This window comes from Erinaceus europaeus, chromosome 11 (assembly GCF_950295315.1).
Source record: "Erinaceus europaeus chromosome 11, mEriEur2.1, whole genome shotgun sequence".
Lineage (NCBI taxonomy): Eukaryota > Metazoa > Chordata > Mammalia > Eulipotyphla > Erinaceidae > Erinaceus > Erinaceus europaeus.
In genome coordinates, this window is record NC_080172.1 from 68,127,801 (window position 1) to 68,143,854 (window position 16,054).

Below are 16,054 nucleotides of genomic sequence, written 5' to 3' on the forward strand. Positions count from 1 at the left end.
GAGATAGGAGGGGAAGACAGATTGGGGAAGAGAAAGATAGAGACCTGCAGACTTGCTTCACCTCTCGTGAAGTGACTCCCCTGAAGGTGGGGAGCCGGGGTTTCGAACCGGGATCCTCTCTCCGGTCCTTGTACTTTGCACCATGTACACTTAACCCGCTGTGCTACCACCCAACTCCCCCCACCCCCGATCTTTTTTACAAGATCTTTAATATGACTTAGTATCGGAGAATCATTATTACTCAAGTTCATTATTAAATAGTCTGTAAAGGAGCTAATGTTTGGATTTTCCTCTTTGCAGGCAGATTTCCAATTATTTCTAAAGTTTAATGTCATTATGAGATTTGTTAAGCACCTGCTGTTTCACAGCCTCAGTGCTGGTCTTCACATCCCAAAGGATAAAGACCTAATCCACTGTCTTTAGGCCATAGCCTATGAGTCATTTTTCCAGGAGTGGATGATACAGTGTGCTAAGCCAGGTCAACTGTAACCAACTATCTTCACTGGAGAGCCAAAAGTCTAGAAAGAGAAGATTTCCTCCTCTGTTTGAACTATAGGCTAACTCATAATGAAATTGAACCCATTCTTTTGGATACTTGGTACCTTGTCCTATGAGAAAACACCTGGTACTTTACTCTGACAACTTGTGCCAACTGAGCCCAGGGCACAGAGACAGCAGCCCCTCAATTTAGAAGGAACCCTACATGCAACTTCAAAATGAACAAGATTTCTACTAATCTTCAAATGCATGGTGAGATGGGATGAATCTTCCTCTGGCATGAGAAAATGCTAGTTGCTAGTAGGTTTCAGACTGATAGAACTTGTTTTCAATTCCAGAGTGACTCGGTAAGTTGAGTCACACACCCACAATTTCCCTCTCCTGTTCTCTTTGTAGCCTAGCATCTGCCTTATGTGGGTGGGCACTGTGCCATGCAGTCTCCTGAATAGCCTGTCTGTCCTTTAGGTGAAGAGAAGGACTATACCATATGGCTGGCTCACTCCACAGACCCTGGAGATTATGGAGATGGCTGCATTTTAGGCTACAAAGAACAATACCTACGGCTTCGCAAGTCATCCGTCTGTCAGAATGGTCGGGACTATGTTGTGACCAAGCAGCCATCCATCTGTCCCTGCTCCTTGGAGGACTTCCTCTGGTATCAACAACTCTCAGATCCATACCTGTCCCTTTCCCATGCTGGAGGGTTATCTTACAGGGCTGAAAATTGTTTAAATCCCTTTCTTTCTTCTCCAAGAGTGGAAATATATACTTCTTATTAAGGAAACTGAGGTACAGAAAAAGAGAACCAAAGTTGTTAATAATCAGACTAGAACTATCATTTCGGATGGTCAATTCATGCACAGAACTGGCACAACCCCCAGAAATCATAGTGGCAGCAGCAGAAAGGAAGGAGGCATATAAGAAGGAAGAGAATGAAAGTTCATCTGTATAACAGATTACAAAGCAAAAGCACCAAGACAAGCGGTATAAGAACTAAGAGGAAAATGAGGTTGAACTCAGCAGGACATTAGGCTTTGGTCTCTTTGCAAATCAGGAAGCAGAGAAACTGTGTTTTTTATTTTGAGACAAAAGGTGACATCAGCACACTTATGGTCCATGTGTTGCATCAAAGTTTAGGAACTATCATGGTGGACTCCCTAGAACTCAGGACCACCCAGGCTTACAGATTAGTTACTCGGCTGGCACAGTGCTGGTTAAGGGGGCCTGTAGGTAGCTTACACAAGGTAATTTAGGACAAATGAGAAGACCTCTTTATACCACAGGTAGTGATTTTGTGAAACATCTTAGTTGCCAATACAGAATGCTGATTGGAGGTCAGGGTAGATACTAAAGGATTTGGAAAAGAAGGAAGGCAGATACCCTTCATGTCCTTCCAGGCCAGATTTTTCTGGACAGCAAGTGACAGAGTACAGGTCTACATATAGGTTATATTCTTACTTACCTGAGCTTCAGCTACTGTGCTAACAGACTGGGCCTCCTCAGAACTTCACACCATTGCATATGCTGCTTTCTCTACCAGCAGTCTTTCCACATTCCCTGTGAGACCTCCAAACCTGGTACATTCCTTTTGAACCTTTAATACTTAACTTAGATATCACTTCTTTTTTTAATATTTATTTATTTATTCCCTTTTGTTGCCCTTGTTGTATTATTGTTGTCGTTGTTAGGAAAGAGAGAAATGGAGAGAGGAGGGGAAGACAGAGAGGTAGAGAGAAAGATAGATACCTGCAGACTTGCTTCACTGCTTGTGAAGCGACTCCCCTGCAGGTGGGGAGCCGGGGACTCAAACAGGGATCCTTAAGCCAGTCCTTGCGCTTTGCGCCACCTGCGCTTAACCCATTGCGCTACCGCCCAACTCCTAGATATCACTTCTTGAGTGCTTTCCACAGCCTCCCCTCCCTTGAGTTCCCATAGTATCCCTATTACAGCAGTGCTGTGCTTTGTTATTTACATGTTTGCTTCCACTCTTTTTTTTTATTTTATTTATTTATTTATTTATTCCCTTTTGTTGCCCTTGTTGTTTTATTGTTGTATTTATTATTGTTGTCGTCGTTGTTGGATAGGACAGAGAGAAATGGAGAGAGGAGGGGAAGACAGAGAGGAGGAGAGAAAGATAGACACCTGCAGACCTGCTTCACCGCCTGTGAAGCGACTCCCCTGCAGGTGGGGAGCCGGGGTTCGAACCGGGATCCTTATGCCGGTCCTTGTGCTTTGCGCCACCTGCGCTTAACCCGCTGCGCTACAGCCCGACTCCCCTGCTTCCACTCTTAAACTCGGTAATCATCCATGGGAGCCAGGCAGTAGGCCAGTGGGTTAAGCACTCATGGTGCAAAGCCAAAGGACCAGCATAAGGATCCTGATTTGAGACCCTGGCTCCCCACCTGCAGGGAGGTTGCTTCACAAGTTGTGAAGCAGGTCTGCAGGTGTCTGTCTTTCTCTCCCCCTCTCTGTCTTCCCCCCCCCTTTCTCCCTGAACTATCCAAAAACAACAATAGCAGCAATAACAACAATGACAAGGACAATTAAATGGGAAAAATAGCCTCCAGGAGCAATGGATTTGTAATGCAGGCACCGAGCCCCAGAGATAACACCAGAGGTAGCAAAAAAAAATAAATAAATAAAATTAAAAAACAACAACCTTGAGGGCATGTTATATTTTCTAATCATTTAGTAGTAATGATAACAGCTGAGGACCAAGGAAATAGCTCACTTGGATAGTGTGCTTTGCTATGTATACACTCGAGGCTCAAGCCTGGTCTTCATGGCATCGAAGGAAACTTCAGTGTTGTGACCTCTTTACTCTCTCTGCCTCTCTCATCTATATCTATCTACTTATCTATAGTAATATATATATATATATACACATATATGTACATATATGGTAGCTGGCATTTGTTAGCCAGCTGTGTCCCAGGTACTGTCCTAAAGAATTCACACTTAACATCAGCAGCCTGAGGAGGCAGGAATCATGTCATTTCCACTTCAGAAAGGTAGAAATTAAGTTACAGAGTGACTTACCCATAACCACTCAGCCAGGAATCGGTGCAAATGAGACATGAGCCTGGCAGTTTAGTCCCAGAGCCAGCATTCTACACTGCAGGTGTTTGAGAAATGTTCGCTTTGTGAGTGAAAAGGATACTTCACCTGATACTTTGGATTGAATACTCAAGTTTTGTTTTTTTAGGCCAGAACCCAAGACCTCAGGCATTTGTGTTACCACTCTGCGGCATCCCACCCCCATTTTTTTAATGTGTTTTAGGGAGGGGAGAGAGAGAAAGGAAAAGACACCACAACACCACTCCACCATTCATGAAGTTGTCCATGGTGCTCCTGGGTACTGCTCAGGACTAGACACAAGGACTTATACATTAAAGTATATGCTTTATTCACAGAACCACCTCCCAGCCCCTGATCATGTAAACATTTTCCCAGAAGTTTCCACCTACTATTGGAGGGGTGGTTAGTGTCTTGTGAAGCTTGTTCTCCCTGCCCCAAAATACTTGTCAGGAATTTCTTGAAGTATAGATGGTTATCTACACATCCTCAAGTAGCCATTGACTACTTGTGCCTAGGACAGTGGATAGTGATCATGAAAAATTAAGTCACTATCTCCCAATAATATATGCAAATTGTGCTGCAAAACAGGTAGTAATAAGTACCTTGGGGGTTTAGAGAACAGAGACTATTCTTTCTAGACCTGAAAGGTAATCAGTCAAAGAAGGTTTTGTTAGGGTACAGCATTGGAGTTGAACCTTGATGAGCAGTAGCATTTGACCATGTTGTTCTGAGGAGAGCATTTAAAGCCAGTGAGCTGGAGGGAGTATAGATACCCAGCAGGGTCTGCTGGGAGATAGGCCACGAGGGGAAGTGTCAGTCACAATAAAGAAGTGAGCAGAGAACATCTAGATCAGGCTAGATTTTCAGCTTAGATGATGGGGAGAAGTAGCATCATGGGCAAATGAGAAATGCTAAGGAAAGGCTGAAATGAAAGAAAAACTATGATGTGTTTTGAACTGTCTGTGTATTTCTGTGCTCTGCCAGCATACTTGGGTGTCATTTAGAAATGCAGGGTAGTGGTCCAGGAGGTGGCTCAGTAGATAAAGCATTAGACTCTCAAACATGAGCTCCCAAGTTCAGTCCCAGTAGTACATGTACCAGGGTGATGTCTAGCTCATTCCCCCCACCTCCACCTCTCTCTCCTCCCGTCTTTCTCATAAATAAACAAAATCTTTAAGATTAAGAAGAAGAAAATGCAGAGTAAGAGCTCGAGAGAGGTAACATCCAGAAGTCTTGGTTGCAACTACAAATAGTTAAATTCTCCAAAGGAGAGCAGACACAGTGAAAATAGAATGAGTTACAGAGCCTTGAAAAAGTCTGCATTTATGAGTTAGGAATAGAGAAGAGCAAGGACTTACCACATATGAAGCATGCCAGACCCTGTCCATTTCTCTTTTCCAAATAGACCTTCATAGATGTCACAGGCTTTCCTCAGCTGTTTTGCAACAAAAAGCTGGGACACTAACCATCCACCTCTCCACATAAAACTTTCAGTCTAGCTGCTTGCTGTTTTTTCAGCAGTCTTAACACTGCTGAAAGGTATTTTATTTGCTGACTCTTGCAGTGATTTTGGCTACTTCCGTCCAGAAAATGATTCTAAGTGCGTGGAACAGCCAGAACTGAAGGGCCACGACCTCGAGTTTTGTCTGTATGGGAGAGAAGAACAGCTGACAACAAATGGGTGAGGTGGCCTTTTCTCCCTTATCATGAGAGAGGGATCACCATTATTCAGAGTGAAAAAGTGCTTTGCTCCCTAGAGGTCTGAGCAATAAAAATGATACTGTTTAATAGAACTTTCTGAGGGTGGAAATGTTCTGTCAGATAACCTATTGTGTCTGATGTGGCAGCCACTAGCCACATGTAGCTGTTGATAACTGGAGCAACTGAGAACTGAACTGCTTTTCATTTAGACAGCCACCATGCCATTGCCACTCTAGAGCAGCATCACATCTCCATCTCATAAGTGATTTCCCCACTCTTCTGTTTTGCACAATGGGCTAATGTGCTTCCCCTGTCACAGTTCCTTGCTGACTCTTTTAAGGCAGAAAAGTAGGCATACCCTCTCCCAGAAATGCCAAGGATACCTGGTTTGATCAAGACTTGAAACTCCATGAAATAAATATCTCCCAAAACAAATTGTGGGTCTCCTCTCAGACCTGGACGATGGTGTAAGGGCAAGAAGTTTTTTCAGATCTCGTTTTTAGCAACCAGGCAGAAATCCAGAAGCACATCCCTGTACTCTGGTAACAAAGTTTCTTTGCCTCCCAGGTACCGAAAGATCCCAGGAGACAGATGCCAAGGTGGAGTGAATCCAGTTCGGGAACTAAAGGACTTGAAAAAGAAATGCACAAGCAACTTTTTTAGTCCAGAAAAGCAGGTATACTAAAGTAGATCTGGCTTAGGGACAAGTGGGATTTTGTGTTCTGCCAAGGGGAGTCAAAGCTACAGCATCAAGAATTTTGCTGCTAATAAACACAGTGCCCAAACTACTCCCACCAGGCTTTCTTTTGCACAGTAAGCTGTTAGGATGAAGGTTAGGTCACATAACTTATTGGTAAGCTCATTTTTGATGGAAGAAATGAAGTTATGTAAATTTTCTCTGAGTAGAGAGGCTTGGAGTTAAGGAAATTTCTGAGGCTGAGAGGCATTAGGTAAAAGATGCAAGAGGTTTGGCTGTGAAGGACACAGCTCGCAGCCCCAGAATCCAGCTCTACCTCCTCTTGAGTGTGTTGAAAACACACACTCCCTGTCTCCCACCCAGAGGCAGGTAGGTCACATTCAAACAAAAAGGCAAATTTATTTTAAAAATAAATAAATACTAGAAATTATATGGAAAAAAATAAGATCCTGGTGTTATGGGATAATCTGTCTGGCAGAGCAGTGACACAACTCCTTCCCAAGTAGTGATCCTGTTAAACCCACTTCCCCTGCTCTACCCAGAGTGGTGCGAACAGGCCCAAGCACCATCGGATCTAGGGAGTGGTCAGGGCTTCCAGCTTAGCTTCGACTTGAGTTTCAGCCTTCTCACAGCTTCAAGGGAGATGGAGCTCTCTGCAGCCTGTGATATCCCAGCAGCATTAGGAGAGTTCTCAGGTATTGGGAAAGTATCATCATTAAGTGCCTAGAAGCTGCAGGTTATTCACAGAGAAAGGAAGGGGGTGGGGATGAACAGCCTTTTTCAGTCTGAACATGTTCACAGCTAACATTGTTTTGTTTTCATTGATCAAGAATTCCAAGTCAAATTCCGTTCCAATCATTCTGGCCACAGTGGGATTGATGCTGGTCACAATCATAGCAGGAGTGCTCATTGTGAAGAAATATGTCTGCGGGGGAAGGTAAGGAAGATAGAAATCTATCAAAGGTACTGAATTAAAGCCAGGAAGTCAGACAGAGGCATGCAGTTGGGCCTCTTCTTGGTTTTACAACTTAGCTGATTGAAGTGATAATCTAGAAGCACTGGGCCCAAATATTGGGTTTTAGATTTTTCTTGTGCCATCAGTGTGTCCTTTATGTATAAGCCACTGTATAAGTGTAAGGAATCAGAAAATCCACCATCCTATCAAATAGGCTCCTCCTTGTGGCCCAGGAGGTGATACAGTGGATGAAGCCTAGGACTCTCAAGCATGAAGTCCTGAGTTCAGTGCCTGGCATCACATGTGCCAGAGTGACACACTTGTTCTCGCCTTCTCTGTTATAAATAAGTCTTCTTTAAAAACACTTTATTTATTTTAATGAAAGAGATGCAGAGGGAGAGAAACAATCAGAGAAACCAGAACACTTCTCAGCTCTGGCTGATGGTGGTACTGGGGATTGAACCTGGGGCTTCACAGCCTCAGGCATGAAAGTCTTGTACATCATCATTATGCTCTCTTACTAGCCCATAAATATTAAAAAAAAAAGCAGTCATTTTCACCTCAAGAGAGCTAATAGAGGTTTCTCCTACAGGTTCCTAGTGCATCGATACTCGGTGCTACAGCAGCACGCAGAAGCCAATGGTATGGATGGCGTGGAGGCTTTGGACACAGCTCCCCACAGTCATAAAAGTGGTTACCATGATGACTCAGATGAGGTGATTCTTTTTCTTTTTGAGGGGTGGTCCCAGAAGCACAAAAGCATAAAGTAATTCCTCTCCTAGCCATGATCAAGATGAAATCTAGGCAAGGAAAGATCTAGGCTAGATACAGCATTTTAATAACCCCAAGATTTAGTCAGCCCAGGAACTAGGTAATTGACAGGAATTTTTTCTTCTGTAAATATTACAGTCTATATCTTTTTTTCTAGGACCTCCTGGAATAGTTCCTCAAAGGAGCTGGGACCAAGCATGGAAGATGGAACCACAGTACCTCTTACACTCCCTGTGGCTCCAACTTAGGGAAATAAATTTCCCATTGCGAGGGATCCAGCTCTGTTTATGCTGCTTCCATCAAGCCAAAAGGATCTACACTAAAGAAGGGGTGGGGAGAGCTAATCACACTTAAATTGGCTCTGTAAGAAAGGGAGGGGGGTTTTAATTCTTTAACTTTTTATTTTACATGCAAAGTATATGGGCATTTTTTTATTTTAGTTCTGGTTTTTAAGGAAAATGAAATGGAATGTGAACAGAAAATTTCTTTAACACCTCTCTTGTATGTGTTACCTGGCCTCTGCCCCAGGGTACCAGCCCGCTCCAACATGGGTACTCATAGAGTATCAGGCACTGCCCCTGGGCCCTGCTGTTGACAGAGCAACTGCAGAGATGAACACCAAGGCTGCAACCGCTGGCACCACCTAGGCAGCCTTTCTCCATCTGGGCACAGCCCTGCTCCAAGAGCTTTGCACATCAGTTCCTCACACTGATGCCCCACTCTCTCACCCCCACCCCAGGAATCATAGACCACAACAACTTTTCTCCTATTTCATCAAACAGAACCCTCATTAATTGCCCTTTGGCGACTAACTTAAATCATATGCTTCCAAGACACTAAATTGGGAAAGCTTAAAGGGCAATATTTTTAACTTGGGGCAGGAAGAAGGGAGCTGAAGAGAATTGACTAGCTTTAGCACCTATTAAAGGAGAAGTTCTTGCTCCTTCCGAGGTCTCTCAAGCCATGCTTTGCGTGTGTGCCAGTGGACTTGCTCAAGAACAGGGTCAGGGTGACCCTGGGTGTCCTGCCAGGTTAAGTGATCTCCTAGGGCTGATGGTGGCATGCACAGCACAGCCCCAAAGAATTGATCCATGTGGTCTTTCATTTCTCCTGCTACCTGTTATGTTGACTCATTGATAAGTTACTAGAATGATTGGGTTTTGTTGTTTCTTCTTAATTTGCTCTTCTTAGGGAGCCAGGGCTGGGCATGTTTTCAGATTTGTAGAATCTTTTTAATCAGAATTTGATTACCAGACTTTCCTCCTTACCTGACTGTTTTCCCAATCTTGGCCTCTTCCATTCTGGATACCTTGTGTTACATTTTAAGTTTGAGGAAGTTTTCCATTTGACATTTTTTTCCTAATGAAATAAATCATAGAATATAGTCAGGTGGAGAATTTGGGTCGCCCTTTAGTAAAGGAAAGTTGCAATAATTAGTTTTAATACAGCTTGGATTTTTGCTATACAGGAATGTAAGTTTTCAGTCTTAGCTTGCTACTGTGCTGGTCACAGTTTATCCCAATCATGACTGGGATAGTCTTTGGTAATTGCCATTTTGCTGCTAGTTTGCTTTATGGCTGGAAAGTCAGTTAAAAAAAAAAAAGTAAATGTGCCAAATTGACTTTTGTCAGAACAGGTGAACAGATGGCCAAGTTCTCTCCTCACCAGAATGGATTAACAGCAGTAGAAAAAGTGGGGGAGGGAGTAAATGGAAGATTTTAGAGACGATGAAACTACAGTCAAATGAGTCAGGGAGCTTCAGTTAGAAGATAAAGTTAGGGAACATTTTGTGAAGAGACTATTTGCTAGAGCCAGAGTATTAGTCTTTTAGGAAAGGCTTATTCATTTTGCATGGCTTTTTAATTTAGATAAAACAAATTCCAAAGATATACCAAGTCACAGATAAAGTACCAGATCTCATCCCATCCTTTCCTGCCCAAAATGAAGCTGGATGCCCAGAGAAGACCTACTTCCACCACACACTTTTGCTCCCAACAACACACCCACTGTGACAGATGTGCCAATAGGTAGTAGTTCTCAGATTAATGTTAAGATGTAGGAAGGTCAAGCTTCTTTTCTATGCATAATAGTCCTTTGCTGATTAGGATACCTAGGATTCATGAGGAACATGACAGTCTTCCAAACACTTTCACTTGCACGATGTCATTTGAGCTTCACTGGCTCTTGTGACATTTTAAGGCATTTAAAAAGAAACAGTTGAAACCCAATTTTTTAGGACACAGAGATGAGTCACAAAAATTATGTGAATAAGCAGAGCCAGTTGGTTGTCTTTAGAACTCTTGAAAATGTCTTTGTAGGGCTTCTGTCTTAGTCTGTTCTTCAGGGGAGGGAGCAGTGGTGTTTCCTTCAGAGCAGTAGTTAAGCACCTTTTTGCTACCTTGGTAAACAGAAATTCTTAATCTTCAGTTTTTCATGGCTGAAAACGAAAGTGATGGCAGTTTTGAATGTGTGTTCAGAAGCTGCCCCTCACCTCACCGAGGGTGCCTGGTCAAATTTTCAGAAGTGGCATCTCCACAGAGGAATCTGTATTCTATATCCCATCCCTAGCTGGCTAACTTGGTTGGTTCTGAGGATTGCCAACAAGCCTAGATCATTCCCTTTATTGGCTAAATAACCTGCTCATAAGTGCATACCCTCAGCAGAGAAAAAGACTGCTCAATCCATGATATCTTCCCAGGAAAATAATAGGTTTCTGGTTTGTCCTGTAATCACAGAAGCTTTATGTTCTAAGTGAAAGATAGCCTATCATTATGTGAACTCCCCAGCTTGCTGGTAGCAAACAAGGTTATTTCTGGAACTTTCATCAATAGAAATTAACATTGTGAGATAGAAGAACATATCAGACTATCCAAAGTGATCCAAGTGCTTACATCCAGGTGGTGAATTCACCATCAGAAAGCTATCTTGGACTTAAGGGGGTTTTGGTTTTCAACAAAACCAGAGGTCAGGGATGTGTCCATATAGGTTGCTAATTGAGTAGTGATAACACTTAAGGAGAATGAAAGTACTAGGAGGGATGTGAGTGTTCTAGGGTAGACTGGAGATTGAATAGTTTTATTCTAAGTGAGACCTAAGACGAGTTTGCCATCTTCCTCTGTGCAGGCTTTCCAATGTGTATCTCACTCCTGATTTGCCTGTGGGCCTACATCTGCCCAAGCTCGACTTTCAGCCCTAAGAGATCAGCAGCAAGCTGGCTACCTCTAACTCCTGTGCTGCCCTTCATCAGTATATCAGGCTGGAGAGAGGAGCACAGGGTCACTCACACCTGGGCGGCAGGCTAGCCTAGCTTCAGTCCTTTCTTTCTCAGGCAAACCATCCAGGTGGAGAGATTCTCTTCCAGGAGAGCTCTGAGGACTCCTGCCCTATATGCAGTGGCTTCAAGCTCATCCTGCGCATAGTTGGGACAGCCCTTCATCTTATGTTAGGGGGGCAGGATGCTTAGAATTGCTAAGTTAAGAAGAGATTCAACTTTACTACTACCTTTCCTCAAGCAGGAGGATAAACATGGGCTTGAATGTCCGCTGCACCAAACCAAAGTTTTCAGACTTGCCAGGGGCTGGAAATGATGAGAGGACCAGATGTCCAGCACCGACTCCCAGCAGGTGCCAGGCTCCCTCTTGTATCAGCCACTGGTTTTCCTTGCCCAGACAGTTCTGGGAGCACCATGGCCCTAACAGAGCCCAGGCCTTGCCCTCCTGGGGAATAGTTGAAAGAAAAGGAGCATGCTGATTTCCTGGTTACTTTACATTACAGCAGTTAGAATCAGAGCATTAATTTTAAAGTGTCTTCAACTTGCCATATGCATATTTTTCACACAACATTCTAAAACATCTTTGTATAAAATAACAAACTAATCAGTACCTTTATATATAATATTTATAGATGTGTACATATATACATGTATAAACTGTATAGTGTACATGTTAATGATTTATCAGTACATCCCAAATCTTTAAAGCAGTTCTCATCCTCCGCATGCCCTCAACTTGTGGTCGGGTGACTTGAATGTTTCCTGTCTGCCCACCTCCTATGTTTGGATGTCTAGGGAGGAGGGTTTTGGTCGTACCCTCCTCATTCTCGTGCACAGAAATGCTCAGGGTCCCCATGTGCCTGTTGTTTAACTCTTTCTCTTCTCTTGTTCTCTCTTTCTGAGCATGTTGTCTCTCCTTGTTCTGTGGTTTCTCTGCCTCCTCCCCAAGCAGTGGGACAGCTGCCTTCCAAATAAAGTGTAAAGCAGTATCGAAATCATTGCTGCATGTGCACTAAGAAAATAAACCCCAAGTTTTCTGTTCCCTTGGGATCAAAATTGCATGTGAGGTGGGATACTCAAGTTTCAATGGCCCATGTCATTTTACACAACAAAGCCAGACCCCATAGTAAAATTCCACCAAATGGAAATGAAACTCAAACTTCTTTAGCATTGTGTAAATAAATCTGGATGTGTTTAACTTTGTACTGGTAATTTTCTGTATATTTGCACTATTTGGGTTAGAAATAAAACAGACTGGACTTTGTTATCTGACCTGCTGAAATGACTGAGCTACAATTTGTTACTGTGACAGCTTCTCCAGGGTTCTAACTTCAAAGAATCGAGCTCCAGCAAAGATCCAGGTCTGTACATTTATTGCCTGAAAGGTACTAGATAACTGATAGGGAAAACTACTCACTCTTGTTCTCTACAGTCATAGAGATGGGCCTCCTGTGGATATTTGTAGGACCAACTTTCTTGTTCTTACTCCCATAAAGTCTAGTTGACCCACTCCACATATCCTTTCATTATTCAGTTGCTACATTTTTCCTTCTGGATTCAACATATAGTAACTCTCCTGGAATATTTGTTCCTTATAGCAGATTTGGCCAATGGTATTGGACACTTTACCTGTGGTAGCTTTCCATCTACCCCTCACATATGCTGCTCTTAATCACAGTTCTTCCCTCTCTGTCTTAGTAAAAAGACCATAGAAGAGTTGTGACTTTTTGTCTGTCCTGAAAGTTTGTTTTTATTATTTTTTTCTTCCAGGGTTATTGCTGGGGCTTGGTGCCAGCACTACAAATCCACTGCTCCTGGTGGCCACTTTTTCTATTTTATTGAATAGGACAGAGAGGAATTGAGAGGGAAGGGAGTGATAGAGAGGGAGAAAGATAAGCACCTGTATCTGTAGACCTACTTCACTGCTTGTAAAGTATCCCCCCTGCAGGTAGAGAGCCAGGGACTTGAACCCATAGCCTTGCACGGGTCTTTGTGCTTAGTACTACATGTGCTTAACAGAGTGCACCACTGCCCAGCCCTCGAGATTTCTTTTCAGGAGAGGTTCTTGCCTGTCCATTTTGAACCTTTGGCCAATTCTTTTACTGCTTTTCACTCAGCCCTCCTGGGTGATTAATAGATCTGTATTTATTATTATTATTACCACTGGGGTTATTGCTGAGGCTCAGACTCAGTGCCTCCTTGACGAATCCACATTTTTCCTTTTCTTTTTTTCTTGGTAGGACAGAGAAAAATTGAGAGAGATGAGGGAGCTAGGGAATAAAAGAGGTATTTATAGTTTAACCCTCCATGAAGCTTCCTCCACTCCCTGCAGGTGGGGACCTGAAGCTTGAATCCAGTCCTACCTCATGGTAACGTGCACTCAACTGGATGTGTCACTGTGTAGCCCCTTTATTTATTTTACTTTTAACCAGAGTATGCTCAGCTCTGGTTTTTTTTGCTTTATTGTTTGTTTGTTTTTTTTAATAAAAAGGAGGGGTACAACTCCACACAATTCCCACCATCAAAACTCCATATCCCATCCCCTCCCTTGATAGCTTTCCTGTTCTTTAACCCTCTGGGAGTAGGGACCCAGGATCATTGTGGGATGCAGAAGGTGGAGGATCTGGCTTTTGTAATTGCTTCCCTGCTGAAAATGGGCGTTGACAGATCAATCCATACTCCCAGCCTGCCTCTCTCTTTCCCTAGTGGGAAAAGGGGGGGCTCTGTGGAAGCGGAGCTCCAGGACACATTGGCGGGGTTGTCTGTCCAGGGAAGTCTAGTCGGCATCATGCTAGCATCTGGAACCTGGTGGCTGAAGAGAGTTAACGTAGAAAGCCAAACAAGTTGTTGACTAATCATGAACCTAAAGGCTGGAGTAGTACAGATGAAGAGTTGGGGGTATCTCTGTTTTGTAGATAGGTAGTAGGCATATTTTAATTATATTCCAAAGGGCCTGTTGGCTATACTATTTTTTTTCCCCTGAGCCTGAAATCTGATATGCAGGTGGGTCCAAGTTATTGTCTGGGGAGATGATGTCATGGTTGGAAAAAGGACCAGAAAGCTGAATCAGGGAAGAGTAGCTCCCAAATAGGGGAAAAGTGTATAAATATTGTTGACTGTAAACCCCATCGATTTGATCTGATCTGGGGCCCATATTCAGCTCAGGAGCCTATGTTACCTCTGCATCCCTGTAGATCTGAGCTCACATTCTGTGGTCATGGGTAGGAACATTCCAAGCTGCCCCACCCAATATTAGGACCCATCTTTCTCAGGTGTAGCATAGTGTATATTGTCAGCCTTCCTTCGGAGGATGGAACATTCTCTACCGTTGTTGATCCAAGTTGAGGGCAAGGTCCTGTGGGGGCCCACAAAGGAGTATGTTTTGTTGTTCGTGATAGAGATGACTAGTAACAGTGGAGAGGGTTATTTGAGGTCTAGGCCCATCATGTCTGGGAATCTCAGGACTCCCTGAATAGTGGTTTCTAGTGCTACTGGGATTTGAACCTGGAACCTTTGGTGTCTCCGTCATGAAAATCTTTTTGTATAATCATTATGCTGTCTCCCCAGCCCCCTATATTTATTTATTTGTTTTTTATTTTTTAATATTTATTTTCCCTTTTGTTACCCTTGTTTTTTATTGTTGTTATTATTGTTGTTATTGATGTCATCATTGTTGGATAGGACAGAGAGAAATAGAGGAGGGGAAGACAGAGATGGGGAGAGAAAGATAGACACCTGCAGACCTGCTTCACTGCCTGTGAAGTGATTCCCCTGCAGGTGGGGAGCCAGGGGCTCGAACCGGGATCCTTAGGCCAGTCCTTGCGCTTTGAGCCATGTGTGCTTAGCCTGATGTGCTACCCCCCCCCAATATTTATTTTTAAATAATAGAGATAGAGATCAGAGCTCATCTCTGACTTGTAATTGTGCTGGAGATTGACCCTGGGATTTTGGGTGGCTTAGAAATGAAAATCTTTCTATTTTGAATGAAGGTCTTTTGCATAACCATTTTGCTATCTCCCCAGCCCTGGTTGTTTCTACTGATACTCTAGCATCTTGGCTTGAGGATGACAAGACTCTTCAAGAAGCTGTTGTTTGGTGGAAGAGTTCCACCCTGAGAAATGTGATAAAATTTCTTTTTTAGAAGTTCTATCTAACCTAGGATTCCAAGACCTCCTCCATCAGAATCACTAGGTTGCTTTTTACTTTTACTTTTTTCTTCTTCTTCCTTTTATATGAAAGCACTGTCCAGCTCTCGTTTATAGTGATACTGGGGACTGAACCTGGAATTTCAAAGCCTTAGACATGAGAGTCTTTGGCATAGCCATTATGCTGTCTCCCCAGCCCAGTAGATTGCTTTTTAGAATACAGATTTTTGGGGAGTCAGGTGGTAGCGCAATGGGTTAAGTGCACGTGGTGCAAAGCTCAAGGACCAGCATAAGAATCCCGGTTCGAGCCCCCAGCTCCCCACCTGCAGGAGAGTCGCTTCACAGGCGGTGAAGCAGGTCTGCAGGTGTCTTATCTTTCTCTCCCCTCTCTGTCTTCCCCTCCTCTCTCCATTTCTCTCTGTCCTATCCAACGACAACAACATCAATAACTACAACAATAAAACGAGGGCAACAAAGGGGAATAAATATTTTTTAAAAAAAGAATACAGATTTTTGGATTCCACCTGACCTATTAAATTAGACTTGTTAATTGCTAGATCCCAGGAGTCAGCATTTCTTTGTTACCATTTTTTTTAATATTTACCCCTTTTTTGTTGCCCTTGTTTTATTATTGTAGTAGTAGTTGTTATTGATGTCATTGTTAGATAGGACAGAGAAATGGAGAGAGGAGGCGAAGACAGAGGGAGGGGAGAGAAAAACACCTGCAGACCTGCTTCACCACTTGTGAAGCGACTCCCCTGCAGGTGGGAAGCCATGGGCTCAAACCGGGATCCTTACACTGGTCCTTGCGCTTTGTGCCACCTACGCTTAACCCACTGCACTACCACCTGACTCCCACAATTTTTTTTTATTATTGGGAGTGGTGGGGTAATGTTTACAGTGAAGTCAGTGACACATGAGTATAATTTTATTATGCA

General features: G+C 43.3%; 1 protein-coding gene across 2 annotated transcripts in view; it reads left to right on the forward strand.

Annotated features, from left to right (window-relative positions):
• SORT1 (sortilin 1) overlaps window positions 1–12,243 on the forward strand; it is a 76,512-nt gene extending 64,269 nt beyond the window's left edge. For both annotated transcript variants that reach the window (XM_007529326.2, XM_007529327.3), the window contains exons 15-21: window positions 964–1,153; window positions 5,141–5,257; window positions 5,845–5,953; window positions 6,805–6,911; window positions 7,522–7,645; window positions 7,858–8,290; window positions 8,348–12,243. In XM_007529326.2, the coding sequence (XP_007529388.2) occupies window positions 964–1,153; window positions 5,141–5,257; window positions 5,845–5,953; window positions 6,805–6,911; window positions 7,522–7,645; window positions 7,858–7,872 (662 nt within the window). In that variant the 3' untranslated portion in view covers window positions 7,873–8,290; window positions 8,348–12,243. The remainder of the gene's footprint in view (window positions 1–963; window positions 1,154–5,140; window positions 5,258–5,844; window positions 5,954–6,804; window positions 6,912–7,521; window positions 7,646–7,857; window positions 8,291–8,347) is intronic.
• Window positions 12,244–16,054: the final 3,811 nt, after the last annotated feature.